We start from the raw sequence: 15859 nt of genomic DNA, 5'->3' as shown, positions 1-15859 counted from the left end.
AGAGCTTGATGATGTGATTATGTAAGTGCCATCCCTCTGTGGAGATGAGGAAGTGTGTGACTGAATGAGTGAGCGAAATGTGTTTAGGGGGAGTAGTTGCACACCATCTGGGTAATAATTTTGGTCTCCCATTTTCAAAGGTAGTGTTTAGGCATGCAATCAGAACATTCACAGTCAATTTTTTTCTCTGGCAGTGACATCCTTTGACAAGCAGATTTAGCCTGCATATTACTTAAGTGGCATGACACACAGTATAATGACCTGCCTTTGTAAATCTCTGCTCTAGTCAGAGGATGGTCTTGATTGTTACACTAGCCTACCAGCATACTACTAGCAGAGACAGACTCTTTGGCACATAAAGAAACCACACACTAGGCCATTGTCAGCCTGCACTAGCAATTATGGTTATGTTTTCCCTCTTCTTCCACTTTGCCACTTCCATTTTGACATTGGCAGCAAAGTCGCTGACATTCTGGCATCTGCCTCCAGGACAGACCAGAGAAAACCATTCCCTCAGAAAGAACAGAGCTAGTCACAAGCGGGCTAATAAAATTTCCTAGATTTAAGTGTGGCTAGTGCAGTTAATGTTCAGAAGCTCTCATTTGTCTACACACCGAGTGCCTGCTTTAAAGGTGTACTCTAGCTTGTAGCTGGATATTTCCTCCCAGTTTATTAATGATGTTCACATGCTGAAAGAGGTTTATACTAACGCCTCACATACTACAGATCATATTATAACATCCGTGTTGGTGCAGCCTGTGTATATATTAGCATTATTAGCTTATTAGGGAGTGATATACGTAGTTCCTACTGCAGGTCTAAGCAAAGTGCTTTTTTGGCTTTGTGTATGGCACTGACTGCCCCACATGAGAGTGCCTTCACTATAGGCTGCTATATTTAAAACCATTAGATGCTAGTGTTGTAGTGAGTCACCAGTTCCAATTTTCTTGCTGCCATTTCTTTTCACTTTCCACTAGTGAGAGACCCATTATCTGTTTCCAGTTTGCAGAAAAAGTGGTTTTCAGCGATAATTTTTTTGATGATGGTGTTTGAACCAAAAGCAGTCCAACTGATGTTTATGTGTGCCTTAAACACAATAGTAAAGATTTAGGTCAGCCTGATCTCATGCTGTAACTGTCATTTTGTGTTTTTGTACAAATGTGTCTTTGTGTGGTTAAATGCAACCTGTATGAATGGGATTTCATTCGGCCATCAGGCGCAAGCAAAACTAGCTCCAAGCCTCATCCATTGCTCAGAAGATCAATATTGTCTCAGTGTTACTTCACATTATAGATAATATAAAATGGGAAATCAATTTCACTTGCTCCATAGAACTGAAAGAAAAAATAATCTTTTGTCTGTTGATTTAATTGAGTATATCTCATTCTGTTTTGTTTGCTTCCTCTTGCTTTGAAGGTATGTTTTCTGCTCCTGAGGTCTGGTTTCCTCTTTCAGGCTAAAAATCTCAAAAATCAAATCGTCTAGCTTCACACATGGTCCTTATCATCCTTTAATTCTTTCCTGGGGCTAGTCTCTCCCTCCTACGTGATCAGATTTGGCTCAGTCTTTGTTGTAAGCTGTCATTCATTTGCCTCAGCTGTACTGAGCAGGGTTTTAACATGCTGATATTTACCATGCTAACAGTTTCCATCTTGTGATGTTTCAGGGTACAGCTGAGGCTAATAGCTAATTTGGTCAAAGGTCCTTGAAGTTTCCTGAATGAAATGTTACTGACCATAATGTCATCAGAGTTATTATGAGTCATCCTCTGGTGTGCATGACTGTGATTCAGTCTGGAATGGACCATTATGTTGGACTGAAGGACTTAGTAATGGCTAAAATCCTGACAGAAGACACCAGTACTGTTTATAAATTAAGCACTTCTACCGTCATCAGTTTTATTAGAAACTCATAATTGAGCAAGGCTTCCTGTCACAAGCCCTATATTAATAATTTGCTGCCTCTAGCTTATGGTGCATTTATGTCTTTCAGTAGCTTTCTCTACTTGTTTTTAATATGCTACTTTTTGTGTTTTTCTGTTACAGAGGACAAGAGCAGCATATCCGCTATGAGCACATCTATTTACCAGATCCCAGCAGCCAATCAGAGGCGGAGTATGCAGAGATCAAACGTCCTCGTTTAGACATGGGACCAGAGTCTCTGATGAGGCCCTCCTCCCACCGGACAGCAGTGCCTCTAGGAGGGGCTGAAGATATGACAAAGGTCAGTAGTCGGTATAAAATACAGTTTAGTGTAAATTCCAGCAAGATGGTCAAAAAGCAGACAACAAATACTCTGTACTTGATGTGGCTATGAATAACAACAGACAACAGAATGCTAAGGATAGGTTGAAATGATTCAGTTGTTCAGAATAGTGTGATATACCCTGCTGTCTACCTTCATGAAAATCTGAATAAATACTTTAATATTAGTAATATTATTTTAAGTCATGTCAAATGCAATCATTACATAGAGCAAGTGCACCAAAAGACAGTGGGACAGAGGGCGACGTGCAGCTAAAAATGAGGCAAAGGGCATGCAAGAGGTACAAAAAGGGGGGAGAGGGAGGAGTAAGTGACAAAGACCAACAGGAAAAGAGGGAGTAGGCCAGTAGTATCAGACTAAACTGGTGCTTATATTGTGACTCATATGGATAGTGAGTCAGAGGAGGACAAAAGCAACATTTGTTACTGTACACCATTGTGCGGTTATCCTGATATTAGTGGTTTAAAACAAGAGATAAAAAAAGATCACATTGCAGTGACAGACTTGGAGTGTTCGTCCTCACAAGGGTGGTCTCACAAAATTCCATGCATGTCACACTTTCCATGTATGGCTTAAAAAGTGAGCAGTGCAGAAGTACCATTATGGAAATTTATGTGTGACCTAATACCCAATTTAAATCAAAACAGTAAATGTGCGGTCTGTGGCCTAAGTGAATAAGTCTGTGTGAGTTAGCTGACCTTCCTATAACCTGATAAATGAGCCAGTTTGAATGGCAGCAAAATGGTCAAAATTAGGTTCTGACAAATATATTACTATCAGCATGTTTGCTGGCCAGTGAATAACACCAAATTGCAATTCAGAAATGTACAGTTACCTTTGAGCTAGTTTTGAAACTGACCACCAGAGAGACCTTGGATTATATGGGGGGTGGGGGTGGTACTTACCGGTAGTTCCTACTGATTACTTTGTCCTATTCTTACCTCAAATTGCATTTCATCACTCTGCTTCAATTTAAGGAATTCTCTGAACCATTGGTGTGATTTGTCATCTTCTCCTTTCTTGAGCTGTGTCAGTGTCCTTAGTCTTCCTGTTCTCCCTTTTCTCTCATCATCATGCTCTAACTTTCCCCTGTCCTCTGTCTCTGGTCTGGTGAGCAGAAATCTCAGTCTTTCATTAAATAAAGTGAGCTAGAGCAGTGTGTAAAGTCAGAGAGAAAAACACAGCGTGTGTGAGGAAAATGGATACAAGTGAAACTTGAGTGTGGAGATTCTTTATTTGAGCCATACATTATATGGCATTGTGAGAAACAGTTTAAACTCGGGGTTCACTTTTTATGTGCACACTTAATCACCCTAGGAACAACACATTAGTTGGTATTTAAGTAGTGGAATTCACAATGGTTCAGCGAGACTATATGAACTACATTGCAGACTGCATGTGACATGCATGGCTGAGCACCTTCCACCAGCCCTTGTCCTTTCTTTTGGTGTACAGATGACCTTACTGGCACAGGTTGTTCAGTGACCAGGCACCGACACACATCAGTAGTCAGCACACTTTGGCCTAAACTTTACTGTTAACGTCCAGAAAGTGGTGACAAGGATTCTGTAGTGCTTAGAGTTTTGAGTTTAATGTTCATCAGGGCATAAAACAGTAGTGAAATGTTTTATGTCACTGAAGCAACATAGATGCTGTGTAGTGCTGGAGCTTAAAGCTTAAGCCACATTCTTGTAGATGATGTTTGAATTCAGATATTTTTAATTACCTTTTTACATTTTCTTTTGCAAATTTAAATAAACTAATAAAACAATTTATTTTTTGTACTGCCCCACCCAATTTCTCTCATTTACTCCTACTTTTATTATTATTATTATTTATTTTTATAATATAGCCTTGCTGAGGCCACTTTTACTCTGCTGCTGTTTTATCTTCTGTTATTTTCCCTTTTTTTAATGAGATTCAGCCTTGAAACCTAAGAAAATCCTACTTCAGTCTCCTCTGTTTCAGTAGCTTTATGCACCTGCTAATTTGTACTCAACATAAAAGTTGGCTTGGTGTTCAAACCAGTGAGACTGTTGTCAACTTAAATGCACATTATAGCATGAAAACAGGATGTCTCCAGCTTTATTCAGCTGGTGTCTGGAATGCAAACACCCAGATGACCCAGGCACACAGGCTGGTGGTTACTAAACTTACCACATTTACACGAACAGGCAACAACACCCAGAGGTAATTTAAATAAAACCTGATACATGTACAACCTGAGACATGCTGTGGAATGTTCTAAATATGACCCAGGTTGTCGAGGGCATGTCCGCTGTAAGCTGTGCTGGGCCAGTAGCTTAGCTCTTGACCCGTGACCTTTTCATATTATGTCACAAGTCGGTGGATGTGCTGTTGTACTGATAATTAGAACAAAGGAAAGTGTCGTCTTAGTCTTAGAGTTTAGACTACTTTAGATCTGATAACTTTGTCACACCATTAAATCGCTCCTGGCAACACACACATTCTAAACATCTTGCACGCACTTCACTCTTTGAGCTTGCGTCAGAAGAAAATGACAGTTCAGAAATGTCATTACCAGCACACAGCTAAAGTAACAGAGGTACGTTTGGTGTGAAAAGCTCCTGTAATAATGAACAGGAGATGCCCTAGTCAAAATCGCAGCATATCCTTTAGTGGCAATTTCCCTCTGGCACTGACATTTTCACTCACAGCAGGTCTACAGAGTTATAATGCTACTTACCTAGGCCAGATTATCCCATTTACATAACTGTCATTTTGGATGTTTAAAAATAACAGAACAAAACCCACACAGTCGGTCATTTATGAGGATATAACTGTAGAAAGCCTCCAATGCAGTAAAGTACATACATAAAGCAGGAACACACATTTGCTCACTAATCAGAAAAAGATTAATCCTGCCCTTGCAGAGCTCTCAATATTCATGCATTCTTGTTGTTATATAAACGGGTGCATGTAGCAGCAACTCAATTTCCACACTTGCTTTACAAGGCATTTTTATGTGTGTTGGGCATTTTGAAGAGAACATATTCAGATGTACATGTGGACTGGAACACATGACACGGATGGGCAAATGTTAAGATCCTGTTCTTGTCTGGAGAAATAACGTTGAGAAGAAACATGCCTCATCATTTCCTCTATGTGATGGTAGAGCATTTTGTAGAGTACCTCTCCTGTCCCTGGTAAGCCACTGAAGGTATACAGCTGGACTCTTGTCAACTATTGATGACTGGATGAAGTTAGTCTGGTATGACGTTTCAAATGTAACTACAATAGTTTACTCTGTTCAGAAATGCATGAGGTGGTGGACCCAGCTTTCACAGTCATAACCATAATGTGTGGCGCATATAACACTTGTTAACAGTAGCATGGGCTAGATTCATCTCCAGGATATTTTCTTTGTTTTCTTTTATAAGTGCACCTGTTTTTATGTGCGTTTTCTATTTGCATAAGAAGAAACACAGTTGAAATGCAGAAAATAAGACGTGTAGTTGAAATGTTGCCAATTGTTGTATTATAAAACCTAGATTCCAGACTGAAACATGGCACTCATTCTTTCCCATCAATTTATTTCGGTTTTGCTTCTGTGTTGTGCAGCCCACTACACATGCACATTAATGTTTCCCCTGCTGCCCACACACTTGGCACATAAATGTTACATTAGGGTGATAGCACAAAAATAAAACTGTTTTGTAGGCTTTGGGAAAGTTTTACAAATATAAAACCTCAATGGATTAAAACTTCATAATACAAAGAGTGATAATTGACCTCGTTATAGTTCGAGGTGTCCTGTCAATGGTTTTACAGACGTCTCTTTTAGCATTGTGGTCTATGGAGAAGATGCTTTTTGGGCCACAGGGGGATTCTTTGCTGTCCTGCCAGTGGCCGCTGGGGAATGTTGGCTGAACGGCTGAGTGGTGGCACTGAATCCAGGTTTCAGTATACCCCTGGGAGACTTAAAACTGCAGGAGATGAAAACACCAGATCCGTGTGGACCAGTGAGGAGACTAATGTTTCTCAAATTAATACATTAAACAGTTATTCCTCTGCAGTGGCTTAATGGCACTCAATTGGAAAATAATGCACATAACAGTAGTTGATGGAAACATGCATTTCTGCTCATTGTGGTAGCTGTTATTTAAACCTGAGATGGCCCAGTACAGAACTGAAGAGGGCTTTATATTTTCTGGTGAAGCAGAAGAGCAGTGTGAAGCAGTGACTTGCTTGGAAATATCTGTGGTTTGACGAATCGCTTCTCCCCACTCTCATCAGTACGGCTGCTCAGTTGATAAGTTGCACTGCGTATCGTTTGATTGACAGATGCATATTTCCATTTTTTTGCCAGCAGACATGGCTAATAAGTATCTCCTGAGTTTGATCTGCACACGTTGTGCTACCCTTCAGAGTTGTTCACATTTCAAACAAGCAGAGCCAGCTGCCAGTTCTCTGGTGCATAATCATGGTGAGGGAGGCTGTGACCTCATATTCATTAGTGTGGTCTAGTGACACCGAGACACTGCACTGGCTTTCATTACCCAGAGGACTTAATTACTGGTGTATGTTACCCTCCCAAAGGATACACAGACTGTGTTCGGACGATTACTTGTAGAGTAACCTTGCATTCAATTCAAGGCAGGGATGTTTTCAACAGGAAAGAGAAGAAATGGACATGTGCAAGTTCATATCAAGATATTTTTCTTTATGTTTTGTGGTATGTCAGCTACCTCGGCTTGCACTGACCTGCCCTCAATAAAGTTTTACCCAAACACTGAATACCTCCCACATGAAATCCTTTTTTGTCCTTGTTCTTCTCTTCCCTTCCTTTATATTAAAGGATTTTATTGCTTGACTTTTACTACACTGTAAATTTGAAAATGGTGATAGCCATGATTGTATATATGCTTTATATCCACCTTGTTATTGTTGTAGGAGCGTGGGAGTACCATGGGCAAGATAGAGCCCATCTCCCCGGTGAGCCCGGACCATATGGACCCCGACTTGGATCTGGTGCCGGCTCGCTTCTCCAAGGAGGAGCTGATCCAGAACATGGACCGTGTGGACAGGGAGATCACCATGGTGGAGCAGCAGATCTGCAAGCTTCGCAAGAAACAGGTCTGTGTACTTATGAATCTGTTTTATTTTGAGATCATAGTGGCTTGCCTCATGTTTAGAGATTGCAGACTGATGCCTGCCTCAATTTTTTTCCCCTGATTATTTCCTTAATTTTAAGATGCAGTTGCATTTCTGTCTTGAGAATCTGGCAGTCCTGTGTTACCTGCCACTGGCATTGGAAATGATTTATAATTGTGCTTAAAAAGGAACCTGTTGGTTGTTACAGTACTATCACAGCACTAGGTGGGCGGTTTGATGGGAATGTATGCACCAGAAATGGTTTCGCAGACTGGAATACTGAATACAAATGAGTCTAGCTATGCAAAAGAGGACAATGAGCTGTTCAGTTGGTGATCCACAGCTATGTTTACATTCTTTCATTCACTTTGTGATAAGAAAGTGTTTTGCAGTGGATTTGGCATTCCTAGATGGCAAATTTACATGCCAGCCAAGCATTACTTGGCTTTCAGTTTAATAACAGTACATTTTTGACATGTTTGGTGTTGTGATTTGGCTACTTAGTTTCTTTTTTTTTCTTTAATGAGATGTCATCTGTGTGCATTCTGTGCATATTTTGACCAGGCTGGTGTAGCTAAAAGCTGTGAGGTACTTGCGTGTTTATTTGTCATGCTGAGTCTTTGCCAGTGCTGGCATCTTTGTTGGATTTTCTTAGTGGCTGTGTTTAGCTTGTTTCAAATGTTTTCCAATGTGACGTCGCCTGCCAGGCTATAGTTGGCATCAGTGCAACAAAGCCTTAAACAGACTTTGCTGTGTTGTAGTCACTGCATTCAAGATTATAGCTGTTTTCTTGCTCAATTCTGTACACGCACTGTCCAGACTGGTGAATTTTCTCTTCTCTTCTCTTCTGTGTAGCTGAGGAGACCTTACAGCACCTTTGACTCAGCTGTCCCAGGTTGATTCCTCTCTTTTCTTTTCTAAAGGAGTGGCTGAATGGTCTAGGACAGGTGTTTGATGACATGGTCTTTATGTTTGGTCCCAGATACAGTGCCACACAGCGTAGATGGATCTGTTTGCCAAATCTTTTAGTAGGTCTGGCAAAAATGAGCATTTGTCTCGCTAGGGGGATCAAAGTGAAAGGGACAGGGTGTTCAAATGCTGAGCTGTTGTTCAGGGCTCTAGTGTCTGCACGTCTCAAAGTCGGCATTTATATATTATATCATGATGTCAAATTTAGAGAAGTTTGTTTTTATCTGGGGATTTGGAAATGTATCATGTCCTGCAAGATTCCCTTGTTGAATTTCTGAATGAATGAAGTTGGTCATTCACCTTATTTTTTTGGACAGAATGTCAGTTATCGGGATTGAGGATGTGTAGGTGTGGTTTTATTTATGTGTTTATTTTCCTCTGTGGTTTTACTGTAAATGAATGTTTATTTATTAGAGGTATAGTTAAAGGTCAAAGGTCTCTCCTCTCCTCTCCTCTCCTCTCCTCTCCTCTCTTATCTCCTGCTTTTTATTTAGGAGAAAATTAGGTAAAAATCCATAAGGCCATAAATAACAGCTTTCCTGGGGAGGAGGAGGATTATGCTGGAGATTTTGCAACTGCTAAACCACTCGCATCCCTGCCACATGTCTCTCTTTTGGCTGCTTGCCATGTTTAAGTAGGGAACCGTTATAGTCCTGCTTGGACTTTTTCATCCGAATCCTTCTTCCACTCTGCATGCTGTCATTTTAACATACTGTTCATTACACTAAATAAAAACAAAAAGCATCATTCAAAAGTAACATTAGGTTAAATTAATTGGTATTATAATAAAATTACCAGTCTTATCTAAAAGTGTTAAAGCCAGTGATACGACTCTTGGCCATTCAGATGTACGATATGGACATCTCTCTATTGTAGCAGCTTGTGTTATCATTGGTTTCATAAACTGAGAAGGTAACTCACAGCTTAAAACCTTTTACGTTCCACAGTTCCACCTGTGCGAGACTAGCACTATACAGCATTTAGCAGACTGCCTTTTCTATGAAGTTACAATAATAACACACAACACCACAGGATCGATTGATTAGAACCTTTTTTCTTTTTTTCAAGAATGTAGAGGCTACTACAGAAACCTTAAAATACGCTGTCTGACTATCTTTAAAACAAACTAGTGTGCAACAATGCAATAAATCCAAATTTATTACAGATCAAAAATACTAAATTTGTTGTAATTTAGGCCAAACCCTGCAAAATGAGGTTGTGTTAGAGATACACTCCTGGGTTCCTATTCATAATTATTGATTTTTTTTTTTAAGCTGAACATTTTGATGAGTAAAAATGAAAAACCTTCAACCCAAATATTTTATACAAAATTATACATATTCTGTCTTTCATAGAATAGAAAATATCTTGTGTTCAATGCATCTGGGTATTTTAACAAGTTGTAACAGAAATCTAAATAAAAGTGTCAATGGAAATCCAACCTTTAGTTTGAAACTTGTGAATGATTGAAAGGCTAAACTCTGCTGCTTAAATCATAAATCAAGACCCCTCCCATCACTCTCACTCGGTATACATGTAGTGTTTTTATGGATATCTTTTTACAGTCTGTCTCTCTTCAAGCAATAAAACATCTGGACTAATTAAATGACACAGTAAAACTTCATTCAAAGAGTTCTGGCAGAGTTAGTAGACGGGTGGGAAATAGGGCTCGGGTTACCTCCAGCCTATGCTATGTCAGCCAAGCTCAGGGTGGCTGGTTTATTTTATTTTACTCTGGGTGGGTTTGGAAAGGGAAAGGGGTCTCTATGGGAATGTTTGTGTTTCCCTCACCAGATGCTTATCCAGACCTATCATAGCACATGATGATACATTTTGCTCTACTCTTATGCGGATCCTCTGGAGGCTGCTTTTCCCTCTTGTGCAGCCCCTGACAGGAGATGAGGAGTATGGGGGAGTGGTGGGCTGGCTTAATGCTAGATCAGCTATATGCATGCCACTCAGTGACACTTGGCTTGGGCCTCCAGACAGCTAGTTACAGCCATGTTTTGCAGGGTGTGTAAGCTGGTGACAGAAGCATATACACTATATCTAAAAATAGTAATGCAAATAGTAATGTCTGAAGTTTAAGCTTGTATTTTTATTTTTCCATTGTCACTAGCTGAATGATCATTTGAATAGATGATTATCTTTAATGATGGACTTGACATAGATGGTGACTGACATTTTTTTGATGAAGCTTTAAAACATCTCTATCATTGTTGACTGAGTATTACATTTAAATATTTGTGATCGTAACATGAATTGAATATGTAGATAGAATCAGAGCACTTGGTTTTTGTGCTAGGCAGATTTTGATGGCCATGAGCAGTTGGTACTTGCTAGAACTAAAATAAATAATATCAATAGAGGAATAAAACAACATATGAACACAAACACACGAATTACACAGAATCAACAGTTATAAAAAGGAAGCATCAGACAGTACTATGTATTAAAAGCGACAATGAAGCCTGGTTGTGACAAACTGTAGAAGATATGGCCTCCATTCCAAAGCTAGCTTTAGCCGACTGAAGGGGTTTTCAGTACAAGGCAGCTCTCACTGCATTAGCTGCTGGGTTCAGTGCATGGCCCAGGCACAATACCATTTGAAAAGGTGATGAGTTTTCTGTAATGTTGTGTTTGAAAACTATATCTGTTTTCCTCATTATCTAAATTAAAAAACTTTAATAGGTCTGTTGATCTACTAAGGGGGAACACGTAACAGCTGTGTTTACACACGTTGCCTACCTACAACAAACTCTCTGACTGTTAAAACACACCTAACATGCACTTGAATGGAAATCTGTTTCCATGACTTCCCTCCTGAGGTTTCTATACTAATGTAATTTGGGTCAGTGGATGTTGGATAGCAGAGAGACTCCACATCTTGTCCCATTTTCATTTGATTTGTCAAACAATGTGTAAAATGGAGTCTGCAAAAGACCTGAGACTGGGATGGAGATTTGTCTTCCAACAAGACAATGATCCAAAACATAAAGCAAATTCTACAATGGAATGGTTCACAAATAAACATATCCAGGTGTTAGAATGGTCAAGTCAAAGTCCAGACCTGAATCCAATCGTGAATCTGTGGAAAGAACTGAAAACTGCTGTTCACAAACGCTCTCCATCCAACCTCACTGAGCTCGAGCTGTTTTGCAAGGCGGAATGGGCAAAAATTTCAGTCTCTCGATGTGCAAAACTGATAGAGACATACCCCAAGCAACTTACAGCTGTAATCGCAGCAAAAGGTGGCGCTACAAAGTATTAACTTAAGGGGGCGGAATAATTTTGCACGCCCAATTTTTCAGTTTTTTATTTGTTAAAAAAGTTTGAAATATCCAATAATTTTCGTTCCACTTCATGATTGTGTCCCACTTGTTGTTGATTCTTCACAAAAAATTACAGTTTTATATCTTTATGTTTGAAGCCTGAAATGTGGCAAAAAGTCGCAAAGTTCAAGGGGGCCGAATACTTTCGCAAGGCACTGTAGATGGTGACTGAAATGCATTTTCGATTATCTTTAATGATGGACTTGACATAGATGGTGACTGACATTTTTCATTTTCTTGATGAAGCTTTAAAACATCTCTATCATTGTTGACTATGAGTATTACATTTAAATATTTGTGATCGTAACATGAATTGAATATGTAGATAGAATCAGAGCACTTGGTTTTTGTGCTAGGCAGATTTTGATGGCCATGAGCAGTTGGTACTTGCTAGAACTAAAATAAATAATATCAATAGAGGAATAAAACAACATATGAACACAAACACACGAATTACACAGAATCAACAGTTATAAAAAGGAAGCATCAGACAGTACTATGTATTAAAAGCGACAATGAAGCCTGGTTGTGACAAACTGTAGAAAATATGGCCTCCATTCCAAAGCTAGCTTTAGCCGACTGAAGGGGTTTTCAGTACAAGGCAGCTCTCACTGCATTAGCTGCTGGGTTCAGTGCATGGCCCAGGCACAATACCATTTGAAAAGGTGATGAGTTTTCTGTAATGTTGTGTTTGAAAACTATATCTGTTTTCCTCATTATCTAAATTAAAAAACTTTAATAGGTCTGTTGATCTACTAAGGGGGAACACGTAACAGCTGTGTTTACACACGTTGCCTACCTACAACAAACTCTCTGACTGTTAAAACACACCTAACATGCACTTGAATGGAAATCTGTTTCCATGACTTCCCTCCTGAGGTTTCTATACTAATGTAATTTGGGTCAGTGGATGTTGGATAGCAGAGAGACTCCACATCTTGTCCCATTTTCATTTGATTTGTCAAACAATGTGTAAAATTGATGCACCATTATTAGTAGTAGACAATGACTGTGGAATTATATTTTTGCAAAGCTTTTACTCAGAATTCTGACCTTTTGTTTTACTCTTTAGACATAATTAATGGTCTTTCTAATGCAACTAGAAAGATAAATTGCTTCAATTTCATATACCAAGGTCCCATTTTCTTTTGATACTTTTATAGACAGATTAAATCAGTGTTCTTGTTATTTATGTACTAGAAGGTGGGTAGGCCCTAATATGCTTTGTTTGGAAGATTTGAGTGTAACATGAGGAAAACCAAAGTTTAACTGAGTAAACCTGTGCTAAAACAGTTTAGCCAGCTAGCTAATCAGACCCACTGATGAGTTGCACTGCTAAATAATAGGCAAGACTGTGGTTTTGCTTATATGATAAATGCCACATAAGCTACAGAATTCCCTTATTTATGACTGTATATGTTAAATCTGCTGCTCTCTGTGCAATGTATAAATAAGTTAAATGTTTAAATAGGTTTTGTCTCATTATCTCTTGCAATAATCACCTGTGCAAGGAAGCTGCTGCTTCCACCTGCTGATTATTGATATAGTTACGTGTGGGTGGATTAATGATGACTAGTCCATTTACATCTTTTCCACATGTGCAGTCAGTTAACAGTCCCGCTCTAAAACTTCTTGGTTGCATTTACACTTGGATTTTTCAGTCTTTGATAACTGTCCAGTCTGTCAGTGATGCAAGAATGTGCTCTTCTCTTTAGTGTTCCACTCTGTTGGTGATTTAATAAGACACAGAATTTTTTGTCTTTATCACCTCCCCGCTCGTTGCTGTCACCACCAACCAAAGGGAAAAAAAAGAAAAAGCCAGAGGTATTTGGGGGGGTAGGAGGTGTCTCAGTGTTTTGTTCACAGTAGACTGTATTTCCTAAAATTTACTGTTTCTGGAGTACAGTCCCCAAATTATAGTTGGTTACAAGTCAGAGTGATAAGATAGAGGGACTGTGTTGTGCCTGGTGTGAATTTCCCACATTTTTCTCTCTTCATTTTTCTTTTGTCTGTCTCCCTCCCTCTCTTTCTTAATTCTGTCCCTCTCTCTCTCATTGAATGTTCCAGCCACACAGCAGGCAGTGGCTTTGTTTACAGGCTTTTGTGGTAGCTCTTTGATTAACTGAGCCCTGGGGAGTTAATAGCTACAGTTACAGCTAATAAGACAGTTAGCCTCATCCCTGCTTGATAGCTAGGAGGGTGACGGTTGGTCTAACGCACACTCTCTAACCTTGCAACAGGAACTGGTAAGCCTCAGGTCTTCCTGGAACATCAAGGCTCTTTTGGATTTGTTAAGTGTTAACCGTCATCTTTGTTTGTATGTGTGTTACAGCAACAGCTGGAGCAGGAGGCTGCAAAGCCGCATGAGCCAGAGCAACCCATCTCCCCACCACCCAGTGAAGCCAAGCACCGCAGCCTGGTGCAGATCATCTATGATGAGAACAGGGTCAGTAGAATAGAGACACACACCAAACACTCTGTCTGTGGCCTACCGCTTGAGCCCAGATGACCGTGCATTTGAATGTGATTTCACTTGATCTCATATGTGATGTCTATGAATGAAGAGTAAGAGCTGGGTGCATTCCACTCGTGGTTCAGTGCCACATTGATGTAAGTAACTGAGCCAGACTGTTGTATCCTCAAAATTTAATGTGGTGCCTGGTGTGGCTTTTTGTCTGTAATGTCAGGGATGGGGCAGCTAGTCAGTGGAGATGGAGACAGTGCCTGGTAAACTGGTTTAGCCAGCAGGTGCACTTTTTAACCAAGTACAGAGAGTTGCTTATCTTATAATGAGTAGAGCCTCATGGTACATACTTCTTAAATGACATTTTATAGACAACCTTTCATTACATTTTACAGACAAAGTGTGTTTTACATTTGAAATGTGTATAATACTAAGCAAAATACTGGAGCTCTGAAGAGACTTTTGTTTGTCTGCAGCAGGCAAACATAAGTTTTCTGTTGGATATGTCTTTTTCATGTACCTTGTTGATTTAATCCTCAAAAAAAATTGTCAACAAGAGAGAAGTGCCACAAAGTGTTCAGCTCCTACCTGACACCCCCACTGCCATCAGGAATGGCAGTGCTCTTGCTTGACAGTGTGTAGCACCATACCATTCTTTGAGGGAAAGAAAAACTCTGCATCTGAGAGGTCATGTAAAGACAATTGAAACGGTTGAGTTGGTCCAAATCACAGTAACAGTATATATAGCAGTACACTGTGTAGGGGATTGCCTTTATAATGGAGTGATTCTCAGTGCTCTTAGTCCCTCTAGTGGTGAATTGCACAAGTGTTCTTTTCACTGGACTTGGCATTTAAAGCAGGGAACATCCCTCACACCCCACAGTAAAACTCCTTAAACAAATCCCCTGTGGGAAACTGAGTAATGTTAAAACCTGACAGTTCAGAGGGAAAGATCAGTGTTTTCAACTGACACATTCAGTCATTTTTATAGAATCACAATGCAGAAAATTGCATTAGATATAGAGAACCTAGTCTAAAACCCTGCTTATGTTGTGAGCAGCAGACAAAATCCTCAACATATTTAGGAAAGGTGCTGTGACTCTTTGCACTAGCCTTCACAGATGTCCCAGGATAACCACCAAAATAGCCAGAGAAGCCTTTCTCACTTTCTGTCATCAGACACGGTGAAATCATAGCACTTCTGTGCAGCAGCAAGACATTGCAGAGTGTTCAAGGCTCATCTGAAAAGCTGGAAGTTTAAGAATGACTTTTGGCTTACTCTACAATGTAGCCTGACCTCTGTAACACTTTCTACTTCCTTTTTACAGGCAGGATGTACTCTGGCCTACTGCCTGTCCGCCTCTCTCGACTTAACCAGCTGCTTCAGCATTTTTCTAGTTTAGTGATGATAAACCCAGTGCTACAGTGCCACAGCATTTACTCATCTGCTCATGTTCATTGTTTTAGGCACTAACTCCTGAATAGTAAAACTCATGATCTGATTGATTGATTTATTCTTTCAAGCATGTAAAGACAGTTGATATGTCAACACACATAATTTTACACATATCCAACAAATGCTAATCCATTATCAATTTGCTTATACCTAGTACATGCTTGAATGGAGTAGGAAGAAGTCAGACTTATCCAGTCCTACCCCATGACATCATCTTACCATCATTGGTTTGCAAGCAGTAAATAATTCTCTTCTACA

At 39.7% G+C, this 15859-nt stretch overlaps 1 protein-coding gene across 7 annotated transcripts in view; it reads left to right on the top strand.

The window, feature by feature from the left end:
* The window catches only part of ncor2 (nuclear receptor corepressor 2), a 94861-nt gene that overhangs the window by 24884 nt on the left and 54118 nt on the right, over positions 1 to 15859 (top strand). For all 7 annotated transcript variants that reach the window (XM_020590672.1, XM_020590676.1, XM_020590671.1 and 4 more), the window contains exons 4-6: positions 2046 to 2223; positions 7180 to 7362; positions 14014 to 14127. In XM_020590672.1, coding sequence (XP_020446328.1) covers positions 2046 to 2223; positions 7180 to 7362; positions 14014 to 14127 — 475 coding nt within the window. The remainder of the gene's footprint in view (positions 1 to 2045; positions 2224 to 7179; positions 7363 to 14013; positions 14128 to 15859) is intronic.

The sequence above is a fragment of the Monopterus albus genome, unplaced genomic scaffold (assembly GCF_001952655.1).
Source record: "Monopterus albus unplaced genomic scaffold, M_albus_1.0 scaffold12.1, whole genome shotgun sequence".
In the NCBI taxonomy this organism is placed as follows: domain Eukaryota; kingdom Metazoa; phylum Chordata; class Actinopteri; order Synbranchiformes; family Synbranchidae; genus Monopterus; species Monopterus albus.
This window is presented reverse-complemented; position numbering and strand designations above follow the sequence as displayed.